Genomic DNA, 16,550 nt, shown 5'->3' on the forward strand with positions numbered 1-16,550 from the left:
CCTGTCTTCCTGACTTGTCCTCCCTCCCTCTGTATTCCACTCTACCCTGCCTCTCTCTCTCTCTTCCCTCTGTCTGCTGCTGCCTGCCCTGCTCCTGACTTGTCCTCCCTCCCTCTGTATTCCACTCTACCCTGCCTCTCTCTCTCTCTTCCCTCTGTCTGTTGCTGCCCGACCTGCTCCTGACTTGTCCTCCCTCCCTCTGTATTCCACTCTACCCTGCCTCTCTCTCTCTCTTCCCTCTGTCTGCTGCTGCCTGCCCTGCTCCTGACTTGTCCCCCCTCCCTCTGTATTCCACTCTACCCTGCCTCTCTCTCTCTCTTTCCCTCTGTCTGCTGCTGCCTGCCCTGCTCCTGACTTGTCCTCCCTCCCTCTGTATTCCACTCTACCCTGCCTCTCTCTCTCTCTTCCCTCTGTCTGCTGCTGCCTGCCCTGCTCCTGACTTGTCCTCCCTCCCTCTGTATTCCACTCTACCCTGCCTCTCTCTCTCTCTTCCCTCTGTCTGCTGCTGCCTGCCCTGCTCCTGACTTGTCCTCCCTCCCTCTGTATTCCACTCTACCCTGCCTCTCTCTCTCTCTTCCCTCTGTCTGTTGCTGCCCGACCTGCTCCTGACTTGTCCTCCCTCCCTCTGTATTCCACTCTACCCTGCCTCTCTCTCTCTCTTCCCTCTGTCTGCTGCTGCCTGCCCTGCTCCTGACTTGTCCTCCCTCCCTCTGTATTCCACTCTACCCTGCCTCTCTCTCTCTCTTCCCTCTGTCTGTTGCTGCCCGACCTGCTCCTGACTTGTCCTCCCTCCCTCTGTATTCCACTCTACCCTGCCTCTCTCTCTCTCTTCCCTCTGTCTGTTGCTGCCCGACCTGCTCCTGACTTGTCCTCCCTCCCTCTGTATTCCACTCTACCCTGCCTCTCTCTCTCTCTTCCCTCTGTCTGTTGCTGCCCGACCTGCTCCTGACTTGTCCTCCCTCCCTCTGTATTCCACTCTACCCTGCCTCTCTCTCTCTCTTCCCTCTGTCTGTTGCTGCCCGACCTGCTCCTGACTTGTCCTCCCTCCCTCTGTATTCCACTCTACCCTGTCTCTCTCTCTCTCTCTCTCTCTCTCTCTCTCTCTCTCTCTCTCTCTCTCTCTCTCTCTCTCTCTCTCTCTCTCTCTCTCCCCCTCTGTCTGTTGCTGCCCGACCTGCTCCTGACTTGTCCTCCCTCCCTCTGTATTCCACTCTACCCTGCCTCTCTCTCTCTCTCTCTCTTCCCTCTGTCTGTTGCTGCCCGACCTGCTCCTGACTTGACCTCCCTCCCTCTGTATTCCACTCTACCCTGCCTCTCTCTCTCTCTCTCTCTGTTGTTCCCTGTCTTTTTCTCTGCTCTCTATTTTCAGTGGTGCAACATGAGGCAGTTTGTGGCTATCTGTCTGTTTGGACTCTCAGCTCTGCTCCACGGTGAGTGACTGTCATGTTCTCGCTCTCTCTCTGTGTGTGTATGTGTGTGTGTGTTGTGTATGTGTTTCCATGTGCAAGTCCATTGATATTTGAGAACTCAACCTTACAGTTCCAGCTGTATTGCAGAGAGAGAAGAGAGGAGAGGGAAATGAACAGAGAGGGAGGAGAGAAGAGGAGCAGGAATAAAGAGAGACAAGGGAGAGGAATGATCACAGAGTTTACAGGTTAGAATGTTGTTTATCACAGTTGTAAAAATCCAACTCTCCTGTCAATTTTAATCCATCATTGGTTGATGTGTTCCTCTCTGCACCAGCAGCAGTATCTTAGATGGCTAACATCTTGTGACTGCATATCGATATGATACCATCTTGTGACTGTATATTGATATGGTGCCATCTTGTGACTGTATATTGATATGGTACCATCTTGTGACTGTATATTTATATGGTACCATCTTGTGACTGTATATTGATATGGTGCCATCTTGTGACTGTATATTGATATGGTGCCATCTTGTGACTGTATATTGATATGGTGCCATCTTGTGACTGTATATTGATATGGTACCATCTTGTGACTGCATATTGATATGGTACCATCTTGTGACTGTATATTGATATGGTACCATCTTGTGACTGCATATTGATATGGTACCATCTTGTGACTGCATATTGATATGGTACCATCTTGTGACTGTATATTGATATGGTACTATCTTGTGACTGTATATTGATATGGTACCATCTTGTGACTGTATATTGATATGGTACCATCTTGTGACTGTATATTGATATGGTACCATCTTGTGACTGTATATTGATATGGTACCATCTTGTGACTGTATATTGATATGGCACCATCTTGTGACTGTATATTGATATGGTACCATCTTGTGACTGTATATTGATATGGCACCATCTTGTGACTGTATATTGATATGGTACCATCTTGTGACTGTATATTTATATGGTACCATCTTGTGACTGTATATTGATATGGTGCCATCTTGTGACTGTATATTGATATGGTGCCATCTTGTGACTGTATATTGATATGGTACCATCTTGTGACTGCATATTGATATGGTACCATCTTGTGACTGCATATTGATATGGTACCATCTTGTGACTGCATATTGATATGGTACCATCTTGTGACTGCATATTGATATGGTACCATCTTGTGACTGTATATTGATATGGTACCATCTTGTGACTGTATATTGATATGGCACCATCTTGTGACTGTATATTGATATGGCACCATCTTGTGACTGTATATTGATATGGTACCATCTTGTGACTGTATATTGATATGGCACCACCTGGAATGCAATACATTGAAATACAACACAACAAATTAATCTCCATAAAGGCCGTTTACAAGCTTTGTGGTAGATAATAGCATATTACATACAAACGCAACATGCTGTTATAAAGACTGTTCTCTACTGTATGTGGGTCTACATTACATTCACTAGTTCTATATATTTATATATTTCTTAATTCCTTTCTTTTACTTTTAAATTTGTGTGTGTTGTTGTGAATTGTTAGATACTACACGCTACACCTGCAATAACATCTGTTAAATATGTGTATGTGACCAATAACCTTTAATTTGATTAGATTTTTAGTTAGACATTGCTTCCGAATTGAATCAACTGCACAGATACATTAAGTCTGATACAGTTGTGAAACAGGAGTGAGTGAAGTCAGTCCACGATGGAGCTGCTAGAAGTGAGGTTCCTGGTCTGTCTGTCTGTCTGTCTGTCTGTCTGTCTGTCTGTCTGTCTGTCTGTCTGTCTGTCTGTCTGTCTGTCTGTCTGTCTGTCTGTCTGTCTGTCTGTCTGTCTGTCTGTCTGTCTGTCTGTCTGTCTGTCTGTCTGTCTGTCTGTCTGTCTGTCTGTCTGTCTGTCTGTCTGTTTGTTTGTTTGTTTGTTTGTCTGTATGTCTGAGTGGAGGGTTTTAGTGTTTAAGGCGTCACTATTTCCAGTGTGGAATAGATCAGACATTTTAACGGCCACAGAGAGACTAGTCAATCCCCTTAAAGATATAGTCAGCGGAATGACGTTGCACGAGCAGCACCGCAGATATTACGATGAGCAAGATGCAAGACTTTGCTCTCACACAGTCACAGACAGTATCTGCTTTTGTGCACAGGTTCGCTTCACGCTATTACAACATGGTAGCCACTGGACCAAAAGAGGGGTTTAACCTCACTCAACAACATTCTTAGTTGTTGCAGAAATTGACCCACTATCCTGTTTACTTTGTTCAGCTACGTCATATTGCTGACTCTACCTTTAACAATTAATGGGCCTGTCTGGATACTATCTCCCTCTCTTCAGTCTCACTCCTCTTGATTATCCTTTTTCTCCCTCTCTTCAGTGTCTCTCCTCTTGATTATCCTCTTTCTCCCTCTCTTCAGTCTCACTCCTCTTGATTATCCTTTTTCTCCCTCTCTTCAGTCTCTCTCCTCTTGATTGTCCTCTTCCTCCCTCTCTTCAGTGTCTCTCCTCTTGATTATCCTCTTTCTCCCTCTCTTCAGTCTCTCTCCTCTTGATTATCCTCTTTCTCCCTCTCTTCAGTCTCTCTCCTCTTGATTATCCTTTTTCTCCCTCTCTTCAGTCTCTCTCCTCTTGATTATCCTCTTTCTCCCTCTCTTCAGTGTCTCTCCTCTTGATTATCCTCTTTCTCCCTCTCTTCAGTCTCTCTCCTCTTGATTATCCTCTTTCTCCCTCTCTTCAGTCTCTCTCCTCTTGATTATCCTCTTTCTCCCTCTCTTCAGTCTCTCTCCTCTTGATTATCCTTTTTCTCCCTCTCTTCAGTCTCTCTCCTCTTGATTATCCTCTTTCTCCCTCTCTTCAGTGTCTCTCCTCTTGATTATCCTTTTTCTCCCTCTCTTCAGTCTCTCTCCTCTTGATTATCCTCTTTCTCCCTCTCTTCAGTGTCTCTCCTCTTGATTATCCTCTTTCTCCCTCTCTTCAGTCTCTCTCCTCTTGATTATCCTCTTTCTCCCTCTCTTCAGTCTCTCTCCTCTTGATTATCCTCTTTCTCCCTCTCTTCAGTGTCTCTCCTCTTGATTATCCTCTTTCTCCCTCTCTTCAGTGTCTCTCCTCTTGATTATCCTCTTTCTCCCTCTCTTCAGTGTCTCTCCTCTTGATTATCCTCTTTCTCCCTCTCTTCAGTCTCTCTCCTCTTGATTATCCTCTTTCTCCCTCTCTTCACTCTCTCTCCTCTTGATTATCCTCTTTCTCCCTCTCTTCAGTCTCTCTCCTCTTGATTATCCTCTTTCTCCCTCTCTTCAGTCTCTCTCCTCTTGATTATCCTCTTTCTCCCTCTCTTCAGTCTCTCTCCTCTTGATTATCCTCTTTCTCCCTCTCTTCAGTCTCTCTCCTCTTGATTATCCTCTTTCTCCCTCTCTTCACTCTCTCTCCTCTTGATTCTCCTCATTCTTCTTCTCTCGCGTCATCTTTCTCCCTTTCTTCACTCTCTCCTCTTGATTCTCCTCTTTCACCCTCTCTTCATGTACAGGAATGTAGTTGTCTCTTTGTAACTGTCCATTCTGTCTACAGGAATGTAGTTGTCTCTTTGTAACTGTCCATTCTGTCTACAGGAATGTAGTTGTCTCTTTGTAACTGTCCATTCTGTCTACAGGAATGTAGTTGTCTCTTTGTAACTGTCCAATCTTTCTACAGGAATGTAGTTGTCTCTTTGTAACGGTCAATTCTGTCTACAGGAATGTAGTTGTCTCTTTGTAACGGTCCATTCTGTCTACAGGAATGTAACTGTCTCTTTGTAACTGTCCATTCTGTCTACAGGAATGTAGCTGTCTCTTTGTAACTGTCCATTCTGTCTACAGGAATGTAGTTGTCTCTTTGTAACTGTCCATTCTGTCTAAAGGAATGTAGTTGTCTCTTTGTAATGGTCCATTCTGTCTACAGGAATGTAGCTGTCTCTTTGTAACTGTCCATTCTGTCTACAGGAATGTAGTTGTCTCTTTGTAACGATCCATTCTGTCTACAGGAATGTAGTTGTCTCTTTGTAACGGTCCATTCTGTCTACAGGAATGTAGTTGTCTCTTTGTAATGGTCCATTCTGTCTACAGGAATGTAGCTGTCTCTTTGTAACTGTCCATTCTGTCTACAGGAATGTAGTTGTCTCTTTGTAACTGTCCATTCTGTCTACAGGAATGTAGTTGTCTCTTTGTAATGGTCCATTCTGTCTACAGGAATGTAGTTGTCTCTTTGTAACTGTCCATTCTGTCTACAGGAATGTAGTTGTCTCTTTGTAACTGTCCATTCTGTCTACAGGAATGTAGTTGTCTCTTTGTAACTGTCCATTCTGTCTACAGGAATGTAGTTGTCTCTTTGTAACTGTCCATTCTGTCTACAGGAATGTAGTTGTCTCTTTGTAACTGTCCATTCTGTCTACAGGAATGTAGCTGTCTCTTTGTAACTGTCCATTCTGTCTACAGGAATGTAGCTGTCTCTTTGTAACTGTCCATTCTGTCTACAGGAATGTAGTTGTCTCTTTGTAACTGTCCATTCTGTCTACAGGAATGTAGTTGTCTCTTTGTAATGGTCCATTCTGTCTACAGGAATGTAGTTGTCTCTTTGTAACTGTCCATTCTGTCTACAGGAATGTAGTTGTCTCTTTGTAACTGTCCATTCTGTCTACAGGAATGTAGTTGTCTCTTTGTAATGGTCCATTCTGTCTACAGGAATGTAGTTGTCTCTTTGTAACTGTCCATTCTGTCTACAGGAATGTAGTTGTCTCTTTGTAACTGTCAATTCTGTCTACAGGAATGTAGTTGTCTCTTTGTAACTGTCCATTCTGTCTACAGGAATGTAGTTGTCTCTTTGTAACTGTCCATTCTGTCTACAGGAATGTAGTTGTCTCTTTGTAACTGTCCATTCTGTCTACAGGAATGTAGTTGTCTCTTTGTAACTGTCCATTCTGTCTACAGGAATGTAGTTGTCTCTTTGTAACTGTCCATTCTGTCTACAGGAATGTAGTTGTCTCTTTGTAACTGTCCATTCTGTCTACAGGAATGTAGTTGTCTCTTTGTAACGGTCCATTCTGTCTACAGGAATGTAGTTGTCTCTTTGTAACTGTCCATTCTGTCTACAGGAATGTAGTTGTCTCTTTGTAACTGTCCATTCTGTCTACAGGAATGTAGTTGTCTCTTTGTAACTGTCCATTCTGTCTACAGGAATGTAGTTGTCTCTTTGTAACTGTCCATTCTGTCTACAGGAATGTAGTTGTCTCTTTGTAACTGTCCATTCTGTCTACAGGAATGTAGTTGTCTCTTTGTAACTGTCCATTCTGTCTACAGGAATGTAGTTGTCTCTTTGTAACTGTCCATTCTGTCTACAGGAATGTAGTTGTCTCTTTGTAACTGTCCATTCTGTCTACAGGAATGTAGTTGTCTCTTTGTAACTGTCCATTCTGTCTACAGGAATGTAGTTGTCTCTTTGTAACTGTCCATTCTGTCTACAGGAATGTAGTTGTCTCTTTGTAACTGTCCATTCTGTCTCCTCTGTCTTCTTATTCTTTCCCTCTCTCTCTCCCTCCCCTCCCTCCTCCTCATCCTTTTCCCTCCTTTCTACTCCTTATCCCACCCTCTCTCCCTCCCCCTCTCTCAGTATCTGAGCAGGGTCCCCACCAGCGTAATCTATTGAGGGAGCTACTGAGGGACTATAACCGTATGGAGAGACCTGTTGCCAACGACTCTCTACCACTCACTGTCCGATTCTCCTACACTCTCTTACAAGTCATGAATGTGGTACGCTACCATGTTCTCTTATACATTCATATAAACACACACACACACACACACACACACACACACACACACACACACACACACACACACACACACACACACACACACACACACACACACACACACACACACACACACACACACACACACACACACACACACACACACACACACACACACACACACACACACACACACACACACACACACACACTAATTGAACTGTCTTCATCTTATTCCAGGATGAGAAAAACCAGATCCTCACCACTAATGCCTGGCTTCAGATGGTGAGGATGACCCTGCATGTGTGCCCATGCCCGCTTGTGTGTGTGTGTGTGTGGCTCCCTGGCTGCGTTTAGACAGGCAGCCCAATTCTGTAATTTCTTTCACTAATTGGTATTTTGCTCTGAAAAAGATCTGATGTGAAAAGATCTGATGTGATTGGTCAAAATATCAATTAGTGGCAAGATATCAGAATTGGTCTGCCTGTGTAAACACAGCTCCTGTAACCTTAATAATTTATTGACTGGATTTGTATAGCAATGGTTTGACCACTACCTTCAGTGGAACCAGTCAGAGTACCCTGGAGTGAAAACCCTTCGCTTCACTACTGACCAGGTCTGGATACCTGATATACTACTGTACAACAGGTGTGGGTCTCTCTCTTTCTCTTTCTCTCTCTCTCTTTCTAAAAATGTATTTGTTTATTAAAATTAAAATATCAAGGCAACCAGCTGCAATAGGATTTATAGTTTGCTCAACTGTATAGGATAGATAGCAAGAGCTTAACACACGTGCGTTGTACTATATACTGAGTTTGGAAGGACACCTGTATCTTTGTAGTGACTGGGTGCATTGATACACCATCCAAAATTGAATTAATAACACCATGCTCCAAGGGGTATTCAATGTCTGATTTTTTTTTAACGTCTCAACCAATAGGTGCCCTTCTTTGCGAGGAATTGGAAAATATCCCTGGTCTTTGTGATTGAATCTGTTTGAAATTCACTTCTCGACTGAGGGACCTTACAGATAATTGTATGTGTGGGGTACAGAGATGAGGTAAAGAACCATGTTAAACACTAATATTGCACACAGAGCAAGCAATATATATTTAAAAAAAAGTTGAATAATTATTGACTCAAGACATGCAGCTTTTCATTTTTAATTAATTTCAAAACATTTCTAAAAAACGAAATTCAACTTTCACATTATGGGGTACTTCGTGTTGTCCAGTGACACAACATCTCAAAGTAATCCATTTTAAATTCAGGCTGTAACACAACAAAATGTGGATCAAGTCTAGGGGTTGTGTCACGGATCCCCCGGTACTACTGCTCATTCCGGAGGTACTACTGTTCATCCCATTCACCAGCTCCGGAGGTACTACTGCTCATTCCTCATTCCATTCACCAGCTCCGGAGGTACTACTGCTCATTCCGGAGGTACTACTGCTCATTCCATTCACCAGCTCCGGAGGTACTACTGCTCATTCCATTCACCAGCTCCGGAGGTACTACTGCTCATTCCATTCACCAGCTCCGGAGGTACTACTGCTCATTCCGGAGGTACTACTGCTCATTCCATTCACCAGCTCCGGAAGTACTATTGCTCATTCCATTCACCAGCTCCGGAGGTACTACTGCTCATTCCATTCACCAGCTCCGGAGGTACTATTGCTCATTCCATTCACCAGCTCCGGAGGTACTACTGCTCATTCCATTCACCAGCTCCGGAGCTACTGCTCATACTACTGCTCATTCCGGAGGTACTACTGCTCATTCCGGAGGTACTACTGCTCATTCCATTCACCAGCTCCGATTCATTCACTGCTCATTCCATTCACCAGCTCCGGAGGTACTACTGCTCATTCCATTCACCAGCTCCGGAGGTACTACTGCTCATTCCGGAGGTACTACTGCTCATTCCGGAGGTACTACTGCTCATTCCATTCACCAGCTCCGGAGGTCTATGTCACCGGCCTTCTAGGCGTCACTGGATTCATTACCACCAACCACAGACTGTCTTGTCTCATTACGCACCCCTGGTTCCCATTCCCCCTGATTAGTATGTTATATATGTGCCCTCTGTTCCCCATTGTCCTTGTCGGTTATTGTTACCATGTCCCTTAGTCCTGTGAGTACCTGTGCTATTGTTTCGGCTTCCATGATACGTGTTATTGTGTACTTGTTTTACGGGTCTCATCCCGTGTATTATTTAGAAGTTTCTACCTCGCTCTTATGTTTGGGTGGAGAGAATAAAAACCCTATTACGCATTCCTGCAGCTGTCTCCAATCATTAGACAACGTGAAAGGTTGTGAATGCTTTATGAGCTACATTATAATAGGTTACATATTAGTGATGAGTTGTTCGCAAATGAACAGCTCTTTTTGAACAGATCTTTTTGATGAACGTCTGGAACCATATTGTATCTGTGAATGAGGCGTTCATTTGACTCACTGCTACTACTGTTTTAGGAGCTCCAGACAACCATTCTCTGAAGCTATTCATTCCTCGCTGCAGGAACAGTAGGTAGTGAGGAGAGAGCCAAGCAATCTAATTTTGTCATTTAAAATTTATTTGAACTCACATTTCACTATCTGCATAATGGTAGGGAACATTTTAGGCTTTATATTAGAAATATGCTATTTTTTATGTTTCTCACACTTTTTTTATGCACTACTAAATAAAGAGCCGTTTGGGAGCCAAATGAACGGCTCATTTAGGTGAACGGCACCAAAGATCTGGCTTCCCGAAAAATACTCATCACTAGTTATACCCTAACACAGTGATCTGAAACTCCTGGTTTACAGGCCACATCAAGCCTGCAAGTCACATAATTGCTGGCTTGCAAAATTATGTAATTCCTATTAGAATCTAGCCAGAGTGAAGATATCCAGACTAATAGATTGGATTAGTTTAGAAAAATCCCTTTTGTCTTTGTCTAGCATAAGCTTAATCAGCCAAACAATGTGTATGCAAAAACACAGGTATTAAAACAAAAAAAATCATCCTGTAATAAAGCACGCTGGGAAATATGTTAATGATGGGCATGGCTTTGAGCAGAATCTAGAATCTTGTGTTGAGAAAACAGAAAACAGCTGGTTGCCTTGATATTTGAATTTAAATCAACTTAAATGCTATTTTGAAGTTCACTCAACCCAGAGAATAATGCTGATTAAGCAACTGGTTAAGTTAAAGTATACACACACACACACACACACACACACACACACACACACACACACACACACACACACACACACACACACACACACACACACACACACACACACACACACACACACACACACACACACACACACACACACACACACACACACACACACACACACACACACACACACACACACACACACCTTGCTGATCTTTCTTTTTTGTCCTTCTCAGTGCTCATGATAAATTTGATGCCACCTTTAAGAGCTATGTGCTGGTCAACTCTAGTGGATTCTGTGAGTACCTCCCTCCAGGTAAGTCTATAGATCAACCTTTCTCTCTTTTTATTCTTCCCTGACCTTCCCCTCTCTCATTCAGTTTAACATAGATATAGGGGAGAGTGGGGTAAGTTGAGACAAGGAGTACGTTGAGCCACACTGGTTTCTAATAAATCATACGCAACATTTATCATTTGATCAAATATTTAGGAAGAGGTCATTTCAAAGAGTCTGTGAATGAAGAAACTACATCGAAAAAGTGGTAAGCAAGTTAGGTCCAAAAAAGGTATTTTCACCAAGTCAAACAAATATATTGTGTTAGATGTTTTATGATGCTTATATCTAAACCAAGGTAGATCATTTAACATTCTTGAAAATGCAAGTGTTTTACATCCTTCAAAAGATTATAATCTTGGTTATCAAACTACGTTTTCCGATTTAAAATAGCTATTACAGAGAACAAATCCCATGCTTTTGTTTGAGAAGAGCGATCAACAACAAAAACATTTTCCACCATGACAGTTTTGACACATTCACATCTGAATGTAAAATTATGACTTACATTCTGATATCTTGCTCTTATATCTCTTCCTGAGGGTCCCAGTGGTCAAATTAAGTGCCGTTTTCTTTGATAAAATCCATTTTTATAGCCTAAAATGAAACATTTTGTAAACCGTTTGTGTCGTGAATTCCATCTCTATCAACTTTTATGGAGCATTCGACGTAATTACACACAGTAAACAATCGTTTATCTAGTCATAGTTGGTTTCGGTGCAAACTTCTGGATGTTTGCAACACAGCCAAACTTGATTGTTTTTTTTTTGCGGGGAGTATTGACTGAAGTGAACTGATTTGAAGACAACAAGCAATGACTTCATTGCGCACCAATAATATCAGCGAAGCTTCGTTGATTGACTGTATTTCTGCCCAATGATCACTGATGTTCTTGAAATCTAACTGGGTAGATAGCCAATGAGCTGAGTTAAACGCCAGTATGTGATGGTTATGGGTTAGACCACCATCCCTTGTTTGTAAACAAACTTCATTCTCGCTTTGACCATCAGAGTAGGTGCAGTCACGCTTGTTATGCACAGCAGTATTTTGGAAAGTAGTATTTTGGAAAGTGTTTTTTCAACGATTTCATTGAAGACATCATGGCGAATAAATCAGGAAAAGCGAAATCCTAGTCTAAGTATACAGATTTGCACCAGATTATAGATGAGATTGATCTGGAAAGTGAGACAGATTTTTTGTTTGATTTACATTTACATCATTTACATTTAAGTCATTTAGCAGACGCTCTTATCCAGAGCGACTTACAAATTGGTGCATTCACCTTATGACATCCAGTGGAACAGTCACATTACAATAGTGCATCTAAATCTTAAAGGGGGGGGGGTGAGAAGGATTATTTATCCTATCCTAGGTATTCCTTAAAGAGGTGGGGTTTCAGGTGTCTCCGGAAGGTGGTGATTGACTCCGCTGTCCTAGCGCCGTGAGGGAGTTTGTTCCACCATTGGGGGGCCAGAGCAGCGAACAGTTTAGACTGGGCTAAGCGGGAACTGTACTTCCTCAGTGGTAGGGAGGCGAGCAGGCCAGAGGTGGATGAATGCAGTGCCCTTGTTTGGGTGTAGGGCCTGATCAGAGCCTGGAGGTACTGAGGTGCCGTTCCCCTCACAGCTCCGTAGGCAAGCACCATGGTCTTGTAGCGGATGCGAGCTTCAACTGGAAGCCAGTGGAGAGAGCGGAGGAACGGGGTGACGTGAGAGAACTTTGGAAGGTTGAACACAAGACGGGCAGCGGGGTTCTGGATGAGTTGTAGGGGTTTAATGGCACAGGCAGGGAGCCCAGCCAACAGCGAGTTGCAGTAATCCAGACGGGAGATGACAAGTGCCTGGATTAGGACCTGCACCACTTCCTGTGTGAGGTAGGGTCGTACTCTGCGGATGTTGTAGAGCATGAACCTACAGGAACGGGCCACCGCCTTGATGTTAGTTGAGAACGACAGGGTGTTGTCCAGGATCACGCCAAGGTTCTTAGCGCTCTGGGAGGAGGACACAATGGAGTTGTCAACCGTGATGGCGAGATCATGGAACGGGCAGTCCTTCCCCGGGAGGAAGAGCAGCTCCGTCTTGCCGAGGTTCAGCTTGAGGTGGTGATCCGTCATCCACACTGATATGTCTGCCAGACATGCAGAGATGCGATTCGCCACCTGGTCATCAGAAGGGGGAAAGGAGAAGATTAATTGTGTGTCGTCTGCATAGCAATGATAGGAGAGACCATGTGAGGTTATGACAGAGCCAAGTGACTTGGTGTATAGCGAGAATAGGAGAGGGCCTAGAACAGAGCCCTGGGGGACACCAGTGGTGAGAGCGCGTGGTGAGGAGACAGATTCTCGCCACGCCACCTGGTAGGAGCGACCTGTCAGGTAGGACGCAATCCAAGCGTGGGCCGCGCCGGAGATGAACAACTCGGAGAGGGTGGAGAGGAGGATCTGATGGTTCACAGTATCGAAGGCAGCCGATAGTTCTAGAAGGATGAGAGCAGAGGAGAGAGAGTTAGCTTTAGCGGTGCGGAGCGCCTCCGTGATACAGAGAAGAGCAGTCTCAGTTGAATGACTAGTCTTGAAACCTGACTGATTTGGATCAAGGTCATTCTGAGAGAGATAGCGGGAGAGCTGGCCAAGGACGGCACGTTCAAGAGTTTTGGAGAGAAAAGAAAGGAGGGATACTGGTCTGTAGTTGTTGACATCGGAGGGATTGAATGTAGGTTTTTTCAGAAGGGGTACAAATCTCGCTCTCTTGAAGATGGAAGGGACGTAGCCAGCGGTCAGGGATGAGTTGATGAGCGAGGTGAGGTAAGGGAGAAGGTCTCCGGAAATGGTCTGGAGAAGAGAGGAGGGGATAGGGTCAAGCGGGCAGGTTGTTGGGCGGCTGGCCGTCACAAGACGCGAGATTCCATCTGGAGAGAGAGGGGAGAAAGAGGTCAGAGCACAGGGTAGGGCAGTGTGAGCAGAACCAGCGGTGTCGTTTGACTTAGAAAACGAGGATCGGATGTCGTCGACCTTCTTTTCAAAATGGTTGACAAAGTAATCTGCAGAGAGGGAGGAGCGGGGGAGGGGGAGGAGGATTCAGGAGGGAGGAGAAGGTGGCAAAGAGCTTCCTAGGGTTAGAGGCAGAAGCTTGGAATTTAGAGTGGTAGAAAGTGGCTTTAGCAGCAGAGACAGAAGAGGAAAATGTAGAGAGGAGGGAGCGAAAGGATGCCAGGTCCGCAGGGAGGCGAGTTTTCCTCCATTTCCGCTCGGCTGCCCGGAGCCCTGTTCTGTGAGCTCGCAATGAGTCGTCGAGCCACGGAGCGGGAGGGGAGGACGAGTGTTATGATTCAGACATTGAAGAGCTGTTTCTGAAAGGACAGGACATACTTCTGGACGGGTAGGTGCTAATGCCGTTTTATGAAATATAAATATGTATATACAGTGGGGCAAAAAAGTATTTAGTCAGCCACCAATTGTGCAAGTTCACTTAAAAAGATGAGAGAGGCCTGTAATTTTCATCATAGGTACACTTCAACTATGACAGACAAAATGAGAAAAATATATATATTTGCAAATGATGGTGGAAAATAAGTATTTGGTCAATAACAAACGTTTATCTCAATACTTTGTTATATACCCTTTTTGTTGGCAATGTCAGAGGTCAAACGTTTTCTGTAAGTCTTCACAAGGTTTTCACACACTGTTGCTGGTATTTTGGCCCATTCCTCCATGCAGATCTCCTCTAGACCAGTGATGTTTTGGGGCTGTTGCCGGGCAACACGGACTTACAACTCCCTCCAAAGATTTTCTATGGGGTTGAGATCTGGAGACTGGCTAGGCCACTCCAGGACCTTGAAATGCTTCTTACGAAGCCACTCCTTCGTTGCCCGGGCGGTGTGTTTGGGATCATTGTCATGCTGAAAGACCCAGCCACGTTTCATCTTCAATGCCCTTGCTGATGGAAGGAGGTTTTCACTCAAAATCTCACGATACATGGCCCCATTCATTCTTTCCTTTACACCGATCAGTCGTCCTGGTCCCTTTGCAGAAAAACAGTCCCAAAGCATGATGTTTCCACCCCCATGCTTCACAGTAGGTATGGTGTTCTTTGGATGCAACTCAGCATTCTTTGTCCTCCAAACACGACAAGTTGAGTTTTTTCCAAAAAGTTATATTTTGGTTTCATCTGACCATATGACATTCTCCCAATCTTTTCTGGATCATCCAAATGTTCTCTAGCAAACTTCAGACGGGCCTGGACATGTACTGGCTTAAGCAGGGGGGACACGTCTGGCATTGCAGGATTTGAGTCCCTGGTGGCGTAGTGTGTTGCTGATGGTAGGCTTTGTTACTTTGGTCCCAGCTCTCTGCAGGTCATTCACTAGGTGGTTCTGGGAGTTTTGCCCACCGTTCTTGTGATCATTTTGACCCCACGGGGTGAGATCTTGCGTGGAGCCCCAGATCGAGGGAGATTATCAGTGGTCTTGTATGTCTTCCATTTCCTAATAATTGCTCCCACAGTTGATTTCTTCAAACCAAGCTGCTTACCTATTGCAGATTCAGTCTTCCCAGCCTGGTGCAGGTCTACAATTTTGTTTCTGGTGTCCTTTGACAGCTCTTTGGTCTTGGCCATAGTGGAGTTTGGAGTGTGACTGTTTGAGGTTGTGGACAGGTGTCTTTTATACAGATAACAAGTTCAAACAGGTGCCATTAATACAGGTATCGAGTGGAGGACAGAGGAGCCTCTTAAAGAAGAAGTTACAGGTCTGTGAGAGCCAGAAATCTTGCTTGTTTGTAGGTGACCAAATACTTATTTTCCACCATAATTTGCAAATAAATGTGCAAATTTCTCATTTTGTCTGTCATAGTTGAATTGTACCTATGATGAATATTACAGGCCTCTCTCATCTTTTTAAGTGGGAGAACTTGCACAATTGGTGGCTGACTAAATACTTTTTTGCCCCACTGTATATTGTTTTTTCAAATATATATATATATATATATATATTTGCAATTTGCAATTAAATGTGTGATGAAATGTTGCAATTTGCAATTAAATGTGTGATGAAATGTGTGAAGTACACATTGGCTATAGTGTATGTATGTATGTATGTATGTATGTATGTATGTATGTATGTATGTATGTGTATACACACACATGGCCACTGCGCCTGATACTCCTCTCCATTTCCATATGAAATAGCCATTGGGTGCTGTTGGGGGGAGGGCAGGCCCACAACAATGGCCGAAGTTGATTGGAACAGCACTTCACCTTAGTGGCTGTTCCCTCTGCTCTATACAATACATATCTGTTTATTTTATGTGATGATAAAAGGCTAATACAACACAAATATTTTTGTAATGTTTTCTTTCACAGTGATAGCGACTCCGACTGGGAGCCCCCGGTGCCAAGCTCCCCGCTCTACCTCTGCCCCCTCTACTCCTGCCTCCAGTGGTGTTCATATGCCACAGTTCATTACTGCAGGCATGACTGTGCCTCAGGGCCAAAAGGGCACAGCATGGAGGCGTCGTTGTGTTCTGTGTCGCATGAAGTCCCCCATCACCTACACCACTTTTTCAGTTTGCTTCTGCTTTACATCAGAAAGAGACTGCTATTGGGACATGGCACAGGCAGCAAAATATTGTGTAGAGGACTTCCAAACGGTCTACCCCTGTATTTTTAAAATATTTTTAAAAACATTTTAATATTTTTTTTGTGTGTGTTAGAATTGCTTTTTGATATGTTGTATATAGTTATTTGCACTGTTGTATATAGTTGTAGGTCATTTCACCAATTCGGCCACTTGGGTACATTTGGCAACTTGTGTGGGACACCTGGGTGAC

At 44.0% G+C, this 16,550-nt stretch overlaps 1 protein-coding gene across 2 annotated transcripts in view; it reads left to right on the forward strand.

Moving 5' to 3' along the window:
* Positions 1-1,169: 1,169 nt before the first annotated feature.
* The window catches only part of LOC123996590 (neuronal acetylcholine receptor subunit alpha-7-like), a 21,674-nt gene continuing 6,293 nt past the window's right edge, over positions 1,170-16,550 (forward strand). The window contains exons 1-5 of one of the 2 annotated variants that reach the window (XM_046300071.1): positions 1,170-1,430; positions 7,078-7,217; positions 7,460-7,504; positions 7,758-7,867; positions 10,629-10,708. In XM_046300071.1, the coding sequence (XP_046156027.1) occupies positions 1,379-1,430; positions 7,078-7,217; positions 7,460-7,504; positions 7,758-7,867; positions 10,629-10,708 (427 nt within the window). In that variant the 5' untranslated portion in view covers positions 1,170-1,378. Of the gene's footprint in view, positions 1,431-1,522; positions 1,655-7,077; positions 7,218-7,459; positions 7,505-7,757; positions 7,868-10,628; positions 10,709-16,550 lie in introns of those variants that run through there. The other variant, XM_046300070.1, reaches the window with a different exon arrangement.

The sequence above is a fragment of the Oncorhynchus gorbuscha genome, linkage group LG15, assembly GCF_021184085.1.
Source record: "Oncorhynchus gorbuscha isolate QuinsamMale2020 ecotype Even-year linkage group LG15, OgorEven_v1.0, whole genome shotgun sequence".
NCBI lineage: Eukaryota > Metazoa > Chordata > Actinopteri > Salmoniformes > Salmonidae > Oncorhynchus > Oncorhynchus gorbuscha.